This window comes from Cylas formicarius, unplaced genomic scaffold (assembly GCF_029955315.1).
Source record: "Cylas formicarius isolate icCylForm1 unplaced genomic scaffold, icCylForm1.1 PGA_scaffold_4__25_contigs__length_36172078, whole genome shotgun sequence".
Classification (NCBI taxonomy): Eukaryota; Metazoa; Arthropoda; class Insecta; order Coleoptera; family Brentidae; genus Cylas; species Cylas formicarius.
Genome location: NW_026844334.1, coordinates 29,726,953 through 29,748,497, shown reverse-complemented (window position 1 = coordinate 29,748,497; position 21,545 = coordinate 29,726,953). Strand labels below are relative to the sequence as shown.

Below are 21,545 nucleotides of genomic sequence, written 5' to 3'. Positions count from 1 at the left end.
ATTGCAAAAAATTTTAAAATGACTTTTTCGTTCTAGAACGATTAAGGTCGACTAACTAACTTTATTTAGAAATTTTTCGATGTATTAGGTATTATGACCATAACGAAAAGAGGAACATGAAGACCCATATATTTCAACGTAGCCATAAAAATGTAAACAAAGTTGAATTGCTGAACATGTGCCTTCCTTTTCGCCCGCCAGTGAAACGCTGACGACTGTCTATGAAAAGACCAATATATTTTTTCTTCATCCAGGCGCTCCCGGAAACATTACCAGCTAGCGGTTCCTTTCAGCGATTCGTTGGCGTTCGACTATGAAAACATTGCCAGCACAATTTGTTTTCTACCCTGTTTTATTTCGTTACCGTTCGCCACAGACTTGTTAAATTATCTTTCGAACCTCTCCGCCCACTGTTGTATACATATTTCATAAGGTCTACGAAAAATAACTTGTTTTCAAATCCCGCGTATTTACATTTAAAGCGACAATATTTTTAATGATGTTAAGAAAATCCCACGAAATTGGGATTATGTCCTGCAGTTTACAATGTTACAATATTTAACTACCCCAGCAGTTCCGTGATGGTGCAGGGTATCGAATGTTGAAAAAGAACCAAACCAAAAATTGGTTAATCCGTTATTAGGCTACTACTACTAATAATAATATTAACAATAATAATTAATGATTTCACACCTGTCTATTATTTTTTATCGTAGATCATTGATATGTGTTATATGTGTTTCATACACTAAAGACTTTAAGTGTCCCCAAAAAAAAAGAATAAATCAAATTAAGGTCTGATGAGCGAGGCGGCCAAGCTAGAGGTCTGCCCCGACATCGATGTTCAAATGCCTCATTTAAATACATTCGTACAATCAATGTAAAATGGGGTGTAGCGCCATCTTGAATTAACCGCATATTTTGTCTCCACTTCAAGGGTACCTCTTCCAGCAAAGGTGGTAGTTCCTCCTGGAGAAATTGCAAATGCATTTCCCCATTAAGAAATTAGGTCCAATAAGGTTATCTGCTAATCTCCTATAATCCCTACCCATTTAAATATTGCGTATAATTTTGAATTTTTCCTAAAATTTGATTGCATAAAATTACTCTCAATTGACATGAAAAATGAAAGGGCCTAAAATCATTTTTATGCAAAATTGCCCAAACTGTAGAGGAAGCAATTCTTTCCTGAGCAGCAAGTTTCCTCGCACTCGTTGACGAGTCAGCCTCCACATTTTGAAGTATTCTTTCTTCCCTTGCAGCGGTTTTTTTTTTACCTTGATCTCCTTTTATTCATGTTATCAGGTTTTTTTTCGAACCTCTCCGCCCACTAGTGTATACATATTTCATAAGGTCTACGAAAAATAACTTGTTTTCAAATCCCGCGTATGTACATTTAAAACGACAATATTTCGCTAAATAAACTGCTATGGATTATCTACTAGCAACCAACTTGCAGTTTACAATGTAACAAGATTTAAATACCCTAGCAGTTCCGTGATGGTTCAGGGCATCGAATGTAGAAAAAGAACCAAATCAAAAATCGCTTAATCCGTTATTAGGCGACTAATTTAGTTCCCATTTAGGTTAATTAATTTCGGAAATCGTTCAGTAGAGAATTCACTATTTTCAAAAAAGAAGTTCACACTCCATACTATCTATCACGGATGATGACAAGCTGAGGCTTATAATCCTACTCGAAAGCTTTTGATATTCTGCATCGCATTTTCATTTCAATGTTAAATTTTATTGGGTGTTCAGAAAACGCAATTAATTATTTAGCTTCCTACCTACAGTAAAACGTTAATAAACGTTATCAGGGATCCATTTTAATACCGCCTTTCCTCTTTGCATATGATTCTCGTTTCACAAAATTTCTGTTGTCGGGTTCTCATGACCGCTATGCAAACGACGCACAAATTCACCTTTTTTTCCACGGTAATTTTAAGCATTCCATATGCATTAAGCATTCTGTGCAATTAAATGCCAGCAAATCCGAAGCAATACTTTTTAACATTATAAAATAATGAATTAATAATAAAAACAAAAAGTTCTGTGATAGGGGTGTTGCTATTCAATGTTAAATTTTTTATATCAAAATTATAATTTTTTAAAGCAGGATACATAAAGGATACATTAGTTACAACTTATGAAATGACAATGTACTTTTTTTATCTCTTTTCTTGGGTTAGATAAAACAATATATTTTTATATATCTTTAGTAGACCGCTTTGTTAATATATATATATATATATATATATATATATATATATATATATATATATATATATATATATATATATATATATATATATATATATATATATAGGGTTTTTTACAGCTGTCGCTGTCTCCCTTCTCTCAACCTACGCCTCCATCCATCTCTATCTTGCCATTCATCTCCGATACCTCTTTTTTCCATAGATTCATCTACTTCATCCCTCCAAGATCTTCTGGGTCTACCCCTTTTCCTTCTACCTATGGGGCTCCATTCTGTTATCTTGTGTATCCACCTATTTCTGTCCGTTCTTCTTACATGCCCATACCATACCAATCTCTTTTCTTCAATCAATGCTAAGGTATCTTTCTTGACACCCATTCGCTGCCTGATCTCCTCGTTTCTTACTTTGTCTATTCTCGAAATTCTACAACTTCTCCTCCAGTATTCCATTTCAGTCGCCTGTATTTTACTTTTGTATTTTTTGTTGATCACCCAGTTTTCCGCGCCGTATGTTATTACGCTCTGTACTATGGTGTTAAATATATATGATTTGGTGTGTCGAATGATGTGTCTATCCCAGAGTATTGGATTTAGTTGTCTGATACAGTTTCGCGTCTGGCCTAGTCCACTGTTCATTTCTTCCTCTGTTGTCCCTTTTTGAGATATTATGAAACCTAAGTATTTGAAATTTTTGGTTCTCTTTATTTGATGATTTTCATCGACTTGTAGGTAGTTGTCTCCATCTTCTGTTGTTGCCAGGTATTCCGTTTTCGAAAAATTTATTTCCATTCCATTTTTTTCATATTCTTCCTTCAGTTTTCGTAACATGTAACTTAGGTCTCCTTCGTCTTGTGCGAGTACAACTTGGTCGTCGAAATTTAACGTGTAAAGACAGTCGCCTCTGATTGGAATTCCCATTTGTTCACATTTTTTATTCCATGGTTTTAAGATCTCCTCTAGAAATATTTTAAACAATGTTGGTGATGTGGAGCATCCTTGTAGCAGCCCTTTTGTTGTTTTAAAGCTTTTTGAGGGTCTATCTTCGATTTTTATAGATATTTGGTTTCCTTCAAACATTTTTTTAACGGTCTCTATTAATTTTTGTGGCACTCCGATGGTCTTCATTGCCTTCCATAGTATCCCCCTGGGTATGGTGTCGTATGCTTTTTTATTATTATTATTATCATTATCATCTAATAGCACTGAACAACTGATAGGGCAATACCAGCCAACCATGCTTTCGACAAGCGAATGATTCAACTATTCGCTTCGAAAAATAATAAAAATAAAACGCATTCCTCCTCTCCTCCCCTAAAAAAAGTTTTTAAATACGCAGCAAATATCGTTGTTCATAAATAATAATATAATAATAAGATGGTGGTTAAGTCTAAGCTTCCACCAATAATTTTAAAGAATGGTGGATGGAAAAAATTTTGTTAAGCAAGCCTTAGAGCATATATTAATTTTCGGGTTTCGAGGTTCAATGCAATGCAATACTCTAACATTCAACTTAAGGATTGCCCGAACCAGTTGATTGTGTCAATCTCCACTGTATAGTCAGCATATCGAGATTTCTTGTACCTTAATAATCTTAGATAGGTTTAAGCTGGCGATAAATAATCCTTTTTCTATCTGATGAAGACGGAGAGTTCAGTAAGTATTCGTTAAGCTCGGTATTGAGAGGTGGCTTTATATGAGACTGAAATTATATTAACACAAAACTACAACGTACTGTTTATTTGCATTTACGACAATACATTGCATAGAAAAAAGGAAAAAAACAAAAAATAATACAATGAGCCTAGGTGCAATTTGTAAATAATCTTCAACATGGCACTCAACTTTTATGGTTTTCCAATATTTATATTATTTGGCAAACTATTATCACGATTTATAAAAACGAAAAAATATATTTCGTACAAAAACACAGAAGATAGAGTTCAAATATTTTTATTTTTTATATTAACATCTCTAAAACCGTGGTTTTTTGTTTTTCTTGGAAGAGAACATGTACATCTTTTTGGATAATAAAACGACCTGAAGCGATGGTCGACCAACCCCAGAAACAGGCACCATAGCCTTGGGTCAATATTCGCAAAATAAACCTGAAATAAGCGTTCAATTTTCAGCCACAGAACCTAACTTTGAGGGGTACTTCTGATATTGTTTACAGTTTTTTGAACGTAAGATAAAAAAGATGATCACAGAACCAGCTATTTTTAATCACTTTCAAAAGCCATTCCAGAGTTGCCTGAAATTAAAGATGAAACAACATTTGCGAAAACATTACGATCTATAATGACAAATTGTCAAAATATCTTCAGAAAAAAAATGCATTTCCTGCCGACATTGACAATACCAACTTAGTATTCCGCGTAACAAAACGACTTTTTTGGAGCGTTCTTTTTCGTATATTGCTACCAAAATAATTCCGAGATACAAAGATACAAAGAATTACCTTCTTAATAAATTTTAATTACAGTGTATGTTATAATAATATATAGGATTTTGTATGAAATTTATTTGTTTACTATTATTACAAGAATGGGAGACCAGTTATGCTGCATTTCGCCGAGTTGAAAATCATTTCTATTCTATTCTATTTCATTGCAGATCCAACTGCTGACCCTTCTAAGGGATATTTGAAACTGATACATTATTAAGTGATATTGAGTGTACAAACATTAGCATTATAAACATTAAATTTAAACCAGCAATATCTGTCACAATCCAAGTTTTTTTTCCTTGTTACTGGTCACCATCTAACTGAATTATATTGTACAAGTGTCATAAACGCCATTTTAATTAATTTGTAAACTAGTTACCAAAGAACTCGATCAACGTGTTGCGTACTATAGTTTATCTACCACCGAGACTTTTGACTGCAGCTTTGCAAAACAATATGAATACGTCCACTGAGTGACCATCAGAGCTGGAAAACATCAAAGGACCGTGGCTAAGGTCTATCGAAAACATCCTATTGCTCCAAAACCAGCATCTGAAATGGACAATGAGGTCCATATCTCAAAGTGACGCTTTCCAAACATTTACATTTACTAGGAAGTAAACAATGCTTTACTCACTTGTCACAAAACATACAAATTATGACCTCGGATTCGTTTAGGAAGCCTTCCGGACGTTTTCAGTACTTTGCCCATGGATTTTAAACATCGATGGGTTTTTTACGATTGTCTGTTCTTATGAGCACGTGAATCACTCAATGAATACGTTAGTCGTGGTCGTAGAAAAAGTTATACGACACGCCACCCTCTTGCCGAAAGAAACTCGTGATTAAAGTGGCGTTCATCAAACTAGTTCCATATTATATTATTTTCAACAATAATACCGCTAAATCTTGGCACTAATAAATGATGCATTTGCAGAATGTATGTATATGACATCTGAAGAAGGGCTGTTTTATTACAAACAACCAAAGGATGGAGACGAAACGACCTGCGGGATCTACATGTTCAGCGAGCCCGATCAGAATATCGAAATTCAGTTCAATTATTTTGACGTTCCATGCGAAAATAAAGGACTAGTGGCGGTAAGTTAAATTTGGAGAGTAAGGTAATCATTTCGAGGGATTTAAATGCTCCGTTACGGAGATGACGTAAAAACGGCAAGAAAAAAATAGTTTTGACAGGTTTTACTCTCCGACTCCGGATAACTAATTGAATATCTTGTTCTAAAATATGGCCATAGTTGTAAAGATACACTTCAAAATAAATAAGAACTAAAAGTTTTCACGAAATTATATGTTACGACATGACAATTGTTTCGACAACACCGTGTCTTTATCAAATGTAATATTTACAAACTACCTGCTACTATATATACCGAAAAATGACCATAAAACCTTAATTAATGTTGTTGTGAGAATCTAAGTTCAATAAAGGCGAGGTATTTGAATCTAATTGATCGTTAAGCAATACATTTCAATGTCTCATTTTGTTAATCTCCATGGCTTCCAATAAATTTAATTTTCTACTTTTTGTGGCTGTTTATAAAATATAAAAATTGTCATCAAAAATGTGTTTTTCTGTGTTTAAGTGTGTAGCATAATTAGAATCTAAGCGTTAATGCGTTTCTTGAAGGATCTACCTGTTTGTCCAATATAAATTTTAGGACAAGAACCACATTTCAACCTGTAGACACCTGATTTTTGGGATTTTGAACATTTCGTTTTATTGTTTTTTAAATATTTTCCTATTGTGTTGTTAGTTTTGAGAGCTATTTTTAAACCACATTTTGACAAATGTTTTGAAACTTTTTCACTAGGTTCTCCTATGTTCTGTATTAGGTTTCGGACAAATAGAGTTTACTGTTGTCTGCAATCATTTTAAGAACCATAAACATAATCTTGACAATTATGGCTAGGTTAATCTTTTCATTGCCATTTTCAATTTTTATTGAATTTATTTAAAGCTGAAACTTGACATCTTGAGATTCCAAGATCCCAGAACTAGTGTTACTACTCTTTGAGAGATGGCATCACAGATATAAAGTTGATAACTGAACTTTACTGGTAACAGTGACAGTCATAATCGAAGGGTCGACATCAGAAGAGATAGCAATGAGAAGAGGTGCGTGAAAAGAATGTGTGTTATCTCTCCACCCCTCTTGTTGAACTACCAACTACTCTGAGGCAGTGTTTACCGAAGCTCTCGAAAATTGAAATTCGGCTCTTGAATGCATACTTGAGAGCAAACTATTTATATTCTCCAAGACACAACGACGAGATTTCATTGAACACGTGTCTAAATTACCTGTGCTCACTTATCAATCAGCAATGCGACCCAAGATAAGATGCAGAATAATATGAGGTCACTTCTGGTAAATCGAAGCCTCAGTCTTGAGCTCCGGATCAGAATACTTCGCTGCTACATCCCTTTGTATGGATGGGAGAGTTTGATTCAGCCACAGAAGAGAGAATGGGCGCTTTCGAAATGAGCGAAACTACAGTGCGGTGCGGTACGGGAACGACATTCTCCTCCTAATAATAGAAAGCAAATGGTTTTTATGTTAAACTCATTTTGTTAATGCAATTATTACTTCACTAAATTCTGTTGACAATTGCGCTCGTACGCTTAATCGTTATATTTTAAAATTTCAGATAGTCGACGGATGGGAGTTAAACGGTCAATTATTTCCCAATCTAGAGGACCACCCGCTACCTCTAAAGAAACGCTTCAACGAATTTTGCGGCAGAAGAAAAATTAAGCACACTTTTACCAGTTCACAAAACGTTGCTCTCATACAATATCGAGTACCATCCAGGGGTTCGAGTTTCGGTTTTAGTATCCGATTCATCAAAAATCAAAGTCGTAAGTGATAGTTAACAATTTACAACCAGATTCGCTTCTCAATACAGAGATTTTCGCTACTATTATACCTACTCCAAAGGTTAAATGGTTAAAGTTTAGAGGAAACTTCGTGCATATGATAACCAGAACTTGCCGGAAATATGGTTTATATATTTTTCGTCAATAAATCAAAAACGGATAAATTAGCAACTGTCAAAATGTGATATTATTCAGACTTTTTTAATACGACTAAGTTATCCGTATGACATGTCTCAATCTTCTTTTGTTACCTCATACACCGCACCACACAACCTGACTTAAGTTTCATATATCATACGGTCGCCATATTGGATTTTTAGATTTTTGGAAATGCGTAAAATTTCCAGTTCAGTTATGTCTTACAAGCGCACAAAAGATTTTACTACACGTAACACAAGTTTAAGAAAAAATCAGAAAAGTGTTGATTAATTTAATTTGCTCTCGAATAACCTACAAGTTCCATAACAATTTGCATCGAGACGTTTTTGGTAGATGTGGATATTGTCTCAAGGTTTCTATAATCTTTTGAGGAACATTAAAAATCAGAGACCTCATTTTTTGTGTGTCCTCAGAGGAAGAAATTCAACGGCGAAAGATCAGGGGATCTAGGAGGCTAAGATATCGGAGCATTTAATGAAATAACTTTTTCATCAAACTGTTCGTTAAGAAATTCCTGGCTTGAATAAGAGAAAACTTTCCACTTATTATAGTACAATTTTCATGCTTTGAATTGTTTAATTTCTTTCCTTAGAAGGAAAAAAGGTGACAATTAATTCATGACCTACTTATGTTCACCGTTTAATCAATGCTTTCTTAAGAAAACAATAAGAAATGCTAGTGGCCTAAAATCATGATAACGATTGGATTAAGGAATGTAAACGAACACTTGATATCTTGTTATTGTTTATTAAATATGATAATCTGTTGAAAACAGAATTATCTCGGAAATATGACGCTAAACTAAAGCTTTCTAGTAATAAATCCAAATGCATGTGATCAATATGCAATGAGATAGAAACAGCGTGAAGGAATCCAAATGAAGTTTCAATTTTTTTTTTCAAAGAAACTTCCACAGGCTACTGTAATACTTTTTACAAAACTTCTGGATTCCTCTCTGCGTCGGTTTGAGTCATGCTCTGAATAAGCCAACACGATGATTGGCGAAACGTCAGCAATTTCGTCTCAGCAAAAACCGACGTAGGAGGAATCCAGAAGTTTTGTAAAAAGTGGGAAGTTTCAAATCATTTTAGTTAATATCTGTTGATCATTGTGTCTGAATTATTAGAAACCTAGAAAAAGTTTTCCAAGAAAATGCGTCTAAATTCCAATTTTAAGATCCGTAACACCACATGAGATCTGTCATTTTGTCGAACAAATTAAAAATAAACATAGCAGTGGAACAGACTAGTATAATACAAATTTTTGTTTCATATGTTAGTAAAGTGTTGTGTCTATTAATTAATGACTCATTTAAAATCGTTTTAATAAAACCGCTCTATAAAAAGGGAGACCTAGCAATAATTACCAGTTGCAGACCGATTAGTATTTTGGACTGATTTTCTAAAATATTTGTTTATTTAACTGTTTTAGGAAGTATAAACTGTTGTAGTAAATAAATCTACACAAACCGCTATATTTTAATTTATAAAAACAATTTTGGCTAGAATTGTTTAAATCATATTTATTGGGCAGGAAACAAGTAAAAATATCCTTAAATGGTATTAGTTTCCTTTCGGTTATTAAGGAATATAGGCTGGTCATAGCACAAGGTAGTATTCTTGGCCCAATTTTATTCATCATTTTTGTGAATGACTTGCATCATGTAACAAAGTCAGAAGACGAGAGCATAATATGCTATGTGAATAATACTAATCTGCTTATAGTTGGAAATACGGAGGTTAGCGATAGAGATAAAAAGAAAAAACATATTTATTCATTTTTAGAACTATATTAGATACAGGTGAAACACAACTAGGCCTTGAGAAGAGCACTAAATTCTTAGGTTTACAAATTAATCAGTTTCTTAATTGGCCTGAACATATTGATTATTCGCTAAATAAATTTAATTCAGTTTGTTATGGAATTAGAGTTGTTGCAGCCTATATGAATATTGAAACTTTAAAAATGATCTATTTTGCAAACTTTCAGTCACGCATGAGGTTTGGAATGATGTTTTGAGGAGGTAGTGTTGTATTACAGAAAAATTTCGTGGTTCAAAAGAGACTCTTCGTAACTTAAAAAAAGCGATTTAGAGAGAGCTGTAGAGTGGTGTTCAATGCCGAAGGCATTTTCGGCATGTACCTTATATATTTATGAAGCACTTAAAATAGAAAGCGCTTCTTCTTCTTCTACTTCTTTATATGCCGTCTCCTCTAAGAAGATTGACTATCATCATAGCGATTCTCATTTTGGACTCCGCGCTTGCAATAATTCTACTGATGTAGAGTGGCACCACTCTCTGAAGTGTGCCTTCTCCCATGCTTCTTTTGCCTTGTATTTTTCGCTGCATTATTAGTTGTAGCATATGGTACCTTTTTCCGGGCAAAATGCGACCCAGGTAGGCAAGTTTCCTTGTTTTCACAGTCTCCACTATCTCTGTTGTTTTATCCATTCGTCTTAATATCTCTTTATTTGTTACTCTCCTCTATTCAAGAAACTCTAAAATGCGTATGTATGCCCGCAGTTCAAAAGCCTGCAGTCCTTTTAAGTCGTAAGTTTGAGGTTTAGATCTGTAGCGCAGAATACTTTTCGCATGTTGGTAAATGCAGGAGTGTCCTGCGCTGGAATTTAACATGGTACTAAGTTGCTTTGCTTTGCTGTTGACCATAAATTTGGTCTTATTGGTATTAAGTGTAAGACCAGCTTCTTCACTGTTATTGATAATTTTGTCCGTCATAGTTCCGCGCTACTCTGGGCTATTACCAAGGTGTCAACGGACTTGGAGATTCAGATATTTCACAGATATATTATCAGAACCTTTAATGTGAAGTACCCAATTCACTGTTTATCCTTAAGGAAGACTTTTTTTTGTAGTCTTTAATTAAAATTTAATTAATATAATGTTGGTAATCGAAATTTGTAATAGAATCTAGTGTCCCTTTTAAACACCGATTTCCTTTGTGTTTGTTATGTTATTTTTATGTAATGCATTTGTAATACAATGTGACATAAAGTAGATTATAAAATCATTAAGACCCATCTTTAAGTGTGATAAAATCTTTTGTGCACTAATTCGGCTTTTAGCCGATATTTCCAAAAATGAACTGACCGATCTTAAATCTAAACGCGATTATCATATGCAGTAAGTTTCCTCTAAAATTTTCCCCATCCAACCTTTGATGTTATGCATATCGATAACCATGCGCGCATTGTGTGTAATATGATATTTAAATTATACTTACCTGTGCGACCCGTAATATCTTCCGCCCCTTTTTCAGCCTGCAATGTTCTCTTTCAAGCGGACGAGACGTACACCTTAAGAAATTATGGAAAAAGATCGAATTGCAGCCTGAGCACACTTTTTCCCGCAGCGGTTAAAGTGGTTTCCTTAAACGTCGGAATGAGCCCCATGGCCGGCAGGGGAATGGAAGTTGAGACTGGCACCATCTACAAGGTGCGGTCAGAGGTAGTGCATGCGTTAAGGTAGAGGGGTGGCAATTAATTTCTTTCTGAACTTGAGACGGCTCGCGACTTTCTAGATCCATCATGGTTAATCGTTCTATTTCAGTGCGCAAAAAGGGGTCTCGATGACTACGTACAAATAGGAGGTTCGCCCGGTTTAGACAACGCCAACTTGGAGGTCGCGGATTCAGTTTGCGGTGTCAGTTCCAAACCAGGTATGATATATAGTTTCGGTTAGAAAAAACAAACAGGAGCCGTCGTACGTACTTCCAAATTATACACGGGTGTTTCTAATTCAAGCTTAATCATTGGCATCTCCTAAGCTACACCAACAGTTAGTTGATTAAATTACTAATTAAAAACACAATAATGGAATTAAAGGACACGTTTATAGTGGACCTCTCGCTGACAAAGAGAAAATAGCAGGAATTTTTAGACTCGCTCTAACGTTCGTAAATCACAAACAGACCAAGAAAGGTCATTTACAATATTAGCCTAAAATTGAAAATACCGAACTATCAGCATATTTCTCTTTTAGACGAGGTGCTATGAGGGGTTGCGAAATAAAACTCCATTTTTCCTTTCATTATTTTATTCGAGCGTAAGAAACAGTAATAACAACAGGAATTTCCACGTCTTCATGTAGTATAACATTTTTTCGTCTCCTTTTAGCTAAAACGGTTTCATTATTTCCTAAAATTCGATAAAGGCGCAGGAAAATTGTTCAAGGAATGAAAAAGGCAAAATAATGAGAGCCGCACAAATAGAAAATAGAACTAATTTTAATGTGTTAATTATTAGTATTGTTATATCAATTGTTTTTGATTATTTATTACAGCATCACTGATTCAAAAATGGTTTTTACACATGAAGAAAAGTGTGATATGTTAGAATGCTATGCAGTAAATCGTCTGTAAGGGCAAGAGAACGATAAATATATACTATATCCACAGCGCGTTCTATTACATGAATAATTTTTTCTGCATCCTTATCGCATCTTTAGAAATAATCAAACCGTTTTTGTAAAAAGAAGGAGACGAAAAAGTTTTATTGTCACTGAAGACGGGGAAATTGGTTTTCTTGCATATTTTCAAGCATATCGTGATAAGTCTATTCTTCAATACTGTCCAAAGGATTAAAAAAAAACACAAATTTTTGCATTTACAAATTTAGACCAGGTCGGATGCTTTTGGCAGGGGATGCAGAGAGGAGGCTTTTTTATCTTTGGTATGCTGCCACAACATAAATAAGTTTCGGTATATCACGGACGAATCAAATTTTTCACATTCTGTAATTTATAATCCAAAGAGATTATTGTAGAAGGAAAATGTATCTTTTGGTACATCTCCGACGTCCACAAGTTAGTTTCAGCTTTAAAGTTTGATGCGGCATAATAGGTTCTCTCGTTGTTGTTAGATATTTTTACCATGGCAAGCTGACCGGTGTTGTCTGGATGGTTTTCTAGATGAGCCTGACCTCATAAGTTGGCAGAATTGTCATTTCCAATAAGATGGCGCTCAATCTCCCAACTTCCGAGGCACATACCAATTTTTGACACGTATTATACACGTATTGTTACAAATTTATTCCTTGGCCTCCTAGGTCACCAGATATAACCTCACTAGACTACTATTCATTTATTTACAGGACGAAATTTATAAACGAAGATACCAAGACACTGACGTTCCAAAAGATGCAATAAGAGAATAAATAATCCAAATACATAGTAGAACAATACTGCTCTAAATGTGCTCCAAAATGTGTTGAAGTACGAGATGCTCTTTTTGAATATCACTTAAAATAACTTTAATAGTTCATCTTAAAATAATCAATAATAAAATAGAGAAATATGCTGATAATTCGGTTATTTTCCATTTTCAGCTAATATTCCATATGACCCTTTTTGTTCTGCAGGTGATTTGCGAACATTAAAGTGAAAATTATACATTGTGTTCCATATAAAAGGAGTACGTTTACCTAATATTTTCTGTTTTCATCATCGTAGTCACTGGAAAAAATGCTACAAGTTTGCTAATTTAACCAACTTTGTAACTCTACTCATAACAAAGTTACCCATGATGAACATTTAATTTAGAATCGTCTGTAAGGTGATTTTTGCATTATGGGCCTATATTTTACCTTGTACCTTAAGAAAAAAAGTGAAATACGTAAACTTATAAAGTTAAGTTTTGTATTTATTTTTTTATGTTTTGTGTTGTGTCCTCTGTTGACGTTGATTTTCTTAGTTTAAAACACGTTTATAAAATTTTGTCATATATGAGAATATCAATCTGTAGGATACTATCTTTTGAAAGGGTCCGACTCGTAGACTTTTATTGCCCCAGTAAGGGCAACGAGGTATGATCTTATGCAAACGGCCGGTCGTAGAAATTTTGAAAAAGGAATTTATTATGTAAATCGGCCAAGAGGAAATGCAGGAAATTATTTTCGCGTTTCTGAAATATCCACCAGAGGATGTACTTGTTGTCTTAAATTTTAAAACTCGGTTTGTATTATATTATAGTCATAAAATATGAGTATTTGAAAATAAAAAAATGTTTTTTTATTCTGTTGTATAATTCTGCTTAGCTATGTGAGTTTAAAATATTAAATAGCGCGTTTTAACCGTTGATTATAATCAAGCATCCACTTTTGTACATCGGGTTTGTTGTCTTAACCTTAAATCTCTCTTTTTAAAGACGAAATGGAATCAAACTAACATCATTCAGGCCTATATTGAGAAAAAATGCGGTTTAATTTTATTTCCGACTTGTGTTTTTCTGATTTAGAAAATTATTATGCACTGGGCCTTGTCTATTGTATTAGGGCAGATATTGTTAACATTAATTCAAACGGAAACTGGAGAATGCAGTCGCTATTGAGTAATAAATTGAAAACCTTTGAGGTTGCGTGGACGTTGTAAAATATTTTCCATTTAATCGGATTTCACAAACTACATACACTCCTGCAGCAATAATGTGCTGGACTCGGCAAGTAAAATATTTTATATAGAATATGACATATATTCAGGTAGTATTTCACAGTATAAAAACAATGTAAGATTGAGTTTATTACCATAAAACAAAAAAGGACTAAATTATTTTTTTATGTTTATGTTAAATAAATTTCTGAATATTTTCTAAGAGAATATTTCTTCATGGTGCAGTTTTGGTATCAAGTCAGAGGGTTGTTTAGAGGAAGTCCACAATATTTTTCTGCAATTGGAGATATTCTCGATTTCCTCAAGTAGCCCTGTCAACCGATGCCACTATGATCTTTCTATCTCACCCTGCTCTTATTGTCCCATGATTGTAACAATAAACGGCTAGAAAGCATCCTCAAAAAGTAAATAATTCAGGTAAAACATGCTTGCCTAGAAGTTCATCATAGGGCTGTGTTCATATAATAAAATTTTCATTTTCATGCTCACCGACTATGTTCGTAATTTTCACACACAACAATTTAAGTTTGGAAATATGGAAACTTGGATATAAGTACAGCTTAGTTAATAAATAATTCACTTATTTCACTAAATTTTCGATTGTTCTGAATCCTATTTTGCACTGCATGAAATTGTAAAATGTAAAGGGTTTGCTGAACTGCTGAATAATAAATAAATTTAAACTTAATGCAGCCGATCCATATTCTGAATAGATCGATTAACGATTTTTGTTGTTTTTATGGGTTTATCATTGTCTTGACGAGAATTAGTTAATACGTTTTTCGATTGGTGTTACTAACTTGAGTTCGATATCTAGTCTTTGTGCTGATTACAGTTTCAAGTCATGGCCACGACTGGAGATTAAGACGGTCAACGAATTACATACAAATTTGCTCTCAAGTTTGTCTAAGCTTGGGGAGGGAAGGAAATTCCTTGGCCATTCCGTAGTCGTCAAACATTATTTCAGGACGCCATAACACATTAATTAGTTTACTACCCTTTATTAATATTTGGCATGTCGGAACTTGACGAACGAACTTTGATTAAGGAACTTTAGGAAAGACGCAATAGACCATCTTGCAATAACGACAATTGTTACTCGTTTCATTGTTAATTATAATAACATAATATTCGGACACAATACACATTAACGCTAGTTCAAAATTTATTGACAATTCTTTATAGCACTTAGCACAATGGATCAGAAGATAGAGTGTCCAACTTAAAAATTTTGAAGCTTTCCTAGTATATTTATTGACACGATTTTCTGAAAGTAGGCTTGTCATTCTAATATATTTTTTTCCGCAATTTAAGTCAGGTATTGAATATGCTGCATTTGATTTCGTTTAAATTAGAATGAGTAAAAATGGGTTTTATTAATTTGTAAGATTTGCGCAAACTGTGAAATCACAGCTAGAAAGAATATGTCTTACTTTTTAATACAAATTATTTATATGTGGATTGGAAAATACTTTTGATTGTGTTTGTTTAAATATTTTTATTAATATTATTTTTGTTTGACTTTTTTTAAAATTTCTGCTCTATTTTCTAATAATACTAGTTTTTTAGCAGGAGCTGTTAAACTAATAATAATAGCATTTTTTTTATCTCTGGGGTGATTAGAAATATATTATACAATATAATATACGATGTATCTTTTGCATACGATTTTTTTACGTTACTATTATTACGATTTCTTACTAAAGTAAAGAAAAACTATTTTATTATCTTTTTCAATTTTAATTGCAAATTTTAATTTATATATCCTAATTTATATTACATAATTGGTTTGAAAAAAATATTTAAAATTTAAATTCTTAAAGCATTCTCTTCTAAATATTCCATCACATTTAATTCTAGTGATAATAAATAGATAGTAATGATAACTTTCTTATTGTGAATATTGTCAAAAATGATATTTTTTTCATGTTCCTGTTTTCAGCATTATTTGATCAAAATTCGGTTAATAATAATTGTAGATTCCAATAATATTCCGATTCTGCGTCGTTTAATTTTTAACTAACTTTTTAACTAACCAAAACTAACCAAAACTAATAGTGATGGCAATAACAAACAAAAAAATCAAATACTGGAGTTGAAAGGGCCAATAAAGAGTGTAATTAATTACCTTGAGTTTTAAAACCGGATTTATCCAAAATTATCTAATACTAACCATAGTCAGATGAGCATTGCTTTAAAGCTGAGACGAATTCAGGACATCCGAATACAATTTCCGAATACACCCTACACTTTCCTTATAGGGACAAAGTTAGAAGAGTAGACATCTAACTGAAAAATACGTAAATGTTAATAGCTTTACTATATTTTTGAAGCACAAATTTATTTTCAATTAAAAATATTTTAGCTTTAAAAATTATAAAAAATTATGCTGTGGTTTTCAACAAATTATGTTGAAGAAATGATAAACTTCCAAGATAATGTTCAACAAAAATTGTTTTGTTTTCGGATTTAAGAGCATTGTTGAATATCAAAAGTTTTTTTTGTTGCTTGTGACTAAAACTACTATAAAGAAAAGGAAATATTAACTTTGCGGAAACCATTGATACTTTCCTTAACTATTATCTAACACAATCTGAATTCAGGTCATAATTTTAAGCTTTTTTGGACTGATTCTAGCCTACAGTTTCCTTTAGTAAGGAGTACATCGAACTAGCATTTTAAACGAAGAATAGGTAGTTAAAAAAAGAATCGCAATAATAAGCTTTTTTTACAACAATGGTACCTTATAGTATTCAGTTATTGCGATGATGAAAAAAGGAATCTTCTAAATCTTTTTAAATAGAATCGAGTGTCGTACTCAGATTCTAAAGTTTTTATGATACGTATTAATTTTTGTTGAATGGAACACCATGTATCGTATTTTTTAATTTGGTTACTCTTTTTTATGCGCTATTCAAAAATGTATAATTTTTTTAAATAAACGTATTTTAATATTTATTTTTTAGAACAATAAGAAGAAGAATAATGTTAACCAACAACGATGAATAACAATGATAATATTGTGGAATATAAGTGTAATGAAAATAGAAACAAAAAACAGAAAAAAAGCGCAATCAAATCAAAAAATCATACTAGTCTAAGATAAGACCATAGCGTCAACAGGATGAAAATTACATTTCATCAAATAAAATAAGTTTCTGAACGTGACTTATTATTATTATTATTATTATTATATTTAAATAAAATTTTAAGGAATTATAATTTTTTTTAAATTTCACTGGTGTGTCTACCAAACGAAACCAACTCCAGTGAAAAGTAAATACTGTACACAATTTGCAGCACCACAGTAGCTTACCTTTTTTTGATTACTTTTACCATAGCTGCGGTCAAACAGATAAATTGATATTAATAGTTGCACTCTGCGTCAGCAACAGACACAAATATATTGATAATATAAATTGGTAACACTTATAAAATTAAAAACTCTGAAATTTGCTTACGACTTCGCTAAGTAAAACGAGGAGCGGATCTTAATCGCATTAATTGTAGCTAATTAGCATCACAATTGAGACTTGATTTATGACTAGGTCTACTTGCTTTTCATCCATACACTGGTTCCGATTACACTGCAGCTTTTTATAACAAAGGAAAAGTTACCAAAACTAACCAAACAAGCAAAAAAAAATTTGGTTCATTAACGGAGGAAGCAAGAAGCAAGAAAAAATGTATGTAATTGAAGAATTTAATGATGCCAAATATCAAATATTGGGTAAAAAGATTTCTGCAAAAAAAGATTTTCTAAAAAAAGTTAGAAGTTGTGATTCAAACACTACAGCGCCCTACTGGATTTCACTACAACAAAATTTTTTAGGTGCTATATATGTAAACTCAATGTGGTTACATGATCTGATCCTCACTGCCCAAAATTGAACTCTGAAAATTGTGGTTGGTTCCCAGATGGATATTCAAAACCCAAAGGATTTAAGTGAGACCAGACACCTTTAAAAATAGATGATATTTTAGGGATGATAAAAAAAGAAAATGAATACGATTCTTCTGACTAGATATTGAAGCCTTTAAAAATAGATGATATTTTGGAGATGATAAAAAAAGAAAATGACGACTCTTCTGACTTGGAAAATAATATAACTTCCGACCATTCTGATCCTGAATAATTTATTGCTGTTATTTGTGTGATCATTTATTGTACTATATTGTAGATATTGCTTAATAAACAAATCTTCATTTTTCTGCTTGATATGAATTAATTTTTTTTAATATATAATTTTTTATTTATTCTAAAGCGTCTATCTTTAATGCTTTTATCTATTACAATTTTTTTAAAAGCTAGTTTATTACATTTTAGTAAAAAATCATCTTATCTACTCCAAAAGACTGCTCTATAGTCAATTAATTATATTGTATTCTTTTTTTCATCGACAAGTGGTCTTCCTTTGTCTTGCACTTCGCTGCTTCGAATTTTTTAATTTAATTTGCAATTAGCATTTATGACCAATTTTTTTGAGGTAACCTTTATTTATAATTATTTATAATTAAATTACTTTTATTTTAAGACTAGTCCGTATTGTTTGAAAAAAGAGTTCAATTATTAACATTAACGTACCTGTTTGACCGCAGCTGCTAGGTAATAGGGACCAAAAAAAAATCAGCTACTGTCGTATTGCATATTATGTATAGTACATACTTTTCCCTATGGTTAGTTTCGTTTAGTAGACACACCGGTGAAATTTAAAAAAAAATCGTATTTTTTTCAAATTTTAATTAAAAAGAATCTTGAACATTTTCGTTAAAGTTGCCATATCAAGTCACGTTCCGAAACTTATTTTATTTGATAAAATGTTTTTTTATCGGGTTGTTATTATCTGAGTAGGCTTCTGCGCAAAAAGATTTATTATAAATTATTTTCTTTATCTCAGCACGAAATAGGGTGTCTAAAATTAACAGAGTAACTGAAATGACCATTTTTTTCTTTTGCTTTTCCTTACAAAACAAAGTCAGCTAGGACTGTTTCGAAAAGGGCATAGCTAAGTTTCTAATAGTAACTTTCATTTCATTTAATTGAAAATACTTTTTTTCGTTGTCAGGAAAAGCTGCCGATTTAATAGCCTGCGAGACCACAACCGTCAGACTGGTGTCCGGAGGAGCTTTCGATAATTCGATCACCGTTTCCTTGAAAAGGCTCACCGAGAACGATTTGAATGCCTACATGAGCGCTGTGTGTCTTCCTGATGATATTTCAAAGTAAAATCACCTTCCTTTTAGGAAATAAGCTGTTTTGGAGTATCGCCCTAGCTTCGAAGATATTTTCTCCTTTGTAAGAAGATTTGGTTTTTTCAACAAATGCGGTTTTGTTGGTGATGTTTGTTTAAAACAATGTTAAGTAATATTTACTCAGTAGAGTAGAGATATACGTGTACAAATATGACGAATATATCTATTTCAAAAACCTCATTTTGACATTTTGTTTGTTCCTTGCGCTTTGAAGCAACAACACAACATGAGACTGAAATGTGGAGTGGATCCTCAAAAACGCCTTGAGGATCCTTCCCCAAAGAATCATCAAGCCTTCCTCTGCTTGTATAGTCTATAGTTGTACCTTAGCTTGTCCTTCAGGAACGTTTAGCAACGTTGAAAAGTTCTGTCCAAGGTTCAGTAGCAACCACAACGCGGGAGAATATATTGTTTATTGAACAGGTCTTGAGACTCCTGCAAGTACAGGGGCGCCTTAAGGAGCGCTCGAGGGATATCTGTAAATATATAAATTCAGAACTTTGTTAATTTAAGATCTAGGTAGTTCCAAATTACTACCAACAGCGCCATCTCTTGAGAGGAATCTATATTCACGATTATAGAGAACTGACATGCCGTTCCAAAATGATTATTGATTTTCAACTTTTGCTTCAGTAAACCTCCAGCAGAGGAAGCCAGATGAGGTATTTTGGAAACGATATATTTTTGAATCATCAAGTTTTTTTGCGTGTTTAGAAAAATTGTAGAAAAATTGTATTAAATTGAGGGGTATATAAGACAGTTTTTGAATAGTTTCCATGGTAGTTTGCTATTTTCGATAATATACAGGGTGTCCCATAAGTAATGGTGCATGGCAAAATAGAATATTCTTTAGTCCAACCGGGATACAAGGTGTCAAAATTGCAATTTCGTTTCTGATTTTTTCAAAACAGAATTTAAAATTAAATGTCTATTTCCAGAAAATTTTTTTCATTAACGTTTTTTAAGTTTTTTGTTTCTGAGTAAAAAATTTCAAAATAAATAAGGGATGTTTTTTTATGTATAGAACTTTAAGTTGCAATAAAACAACGATGGATTATTCGATTGACATGAATTTTATTTATCCGAAAGATAATCTTGTGGCATTACATTTTAAATATGATTTCTGGCATATGACCGCCACGGCTGGCGCGGATGTAGTCCAGTCTGGACGTCCAATTTTCGATGACTTTTTCCAACATTTATTGTCGTATATCGGCATTAACACTGCGAATGTTGTCTTCCAAATGGTCAAGCATTTGTGGCTTATCCGCATTGACCAATGACTTTACATAGCCCCACAGAAAGTAGTCCAGCGGTGTTAAATCACAAGATCTTGGAGGCCAATTCACAGGTTCAAAACGTGAAATTAGGCTGTCACCAAACATGTCTTTCAATAAGTCCATCGAGGCACGAGCTGTGTGACATGTTGCGCCGTCTTGTTGAAACAACATCTCCTGGACATCATGGTTATTCAATTCAGGAATGAAAGACTTAGTAATCATAGCTTTATATCGATCACCATTGACTGTAACGTTCTGGCCATCATCGTTTTTGAAGAAGTACGGACCAATGATTCCACCAGCCCATAAAGCGTACCAAACAGTCAGTTTTTCTGGATGTAACGGTGTTTCGACATACACTTGAGGATTAGCTTCGCTCCAAATACGGCAGTTTTGTTTGTTGACGTAGCTATTCAAGCAGAAGTGCGCTTCATCGCTAAACAAAATTCGTTTATGAAAATCGAGAACAACGGCAATCTCGTTTTCGGCCCATTCGACGAATCTACGCCTTACTTGATGATCGTTTGGCTTCAACTCGTGCACGAGTTGGATTTTGTAAACACGTAAACCAAGATCCCTTCGGCAAAATCTTCCATAAAGTGGATGGACACAGATCCAATTCCTGTGCTCGATGGCGCATGGACTCATTCGGGTCTTCCTCAATGCTACGCTCTACAGCAGCAATAGCTTCTTCTGTACGCACCATACGGCGTCTCTGGGGATGCAAGTTATCAATAAGAGTAAACGTGGTGCGAAAACGTTCCATGGTTAATCGAACTAACTGCTCTGAAGGACGATTTTGTCGATGATAAAATGGACGTAGTGCGCGATACGTATTCCGCACAGAACCATTATTTTCGAAATAAAATTGCACTATTTGCAAG

At 33.3% G+C, this 21,545-nt stretch overlaps 1 protein-coding gene across 2 annotated transcripts in view; it reads left to right on the top strand.

Annotated features, from left to right (window-relative positions):
- LOC132700967 (corticotropin-releasing factor-binding protein) overlaps nt 1-19,552 on the top strand; it is a 185,571-nt gene extending 166,019 nt beyond the window's left edge. For both annotated transcript variants that reach the window (XM_060668568.1, XM_060668567.1), the window contains exons 5-9: nt 5,605-5,768; nt 7,338-7,548; nt 11,004-11,179; nt 11,294-11,402; nt 19,195-19,552. In XM_060668568.1, coding sequence (XP_060524551.1) covers nt 5,605-5,768; nt 7,338-7,548; nt 11,004-11,179; nt 11,294-11,402; nt 19,195-19,355 — 821 coding nt within the window. In that variant the 3' untranslated portion in view covers nt 19,356-19,552. The remainder of the gene's footprint in view (nt 1-5,604; nt 5,769-7,337; nt 7,549-11,003; nt 11,180-11,293; nt 11,403-19,194) is intronic.
- Nucleotides 19,553-21,545: the final 1,993 nt, after the last annotated feature.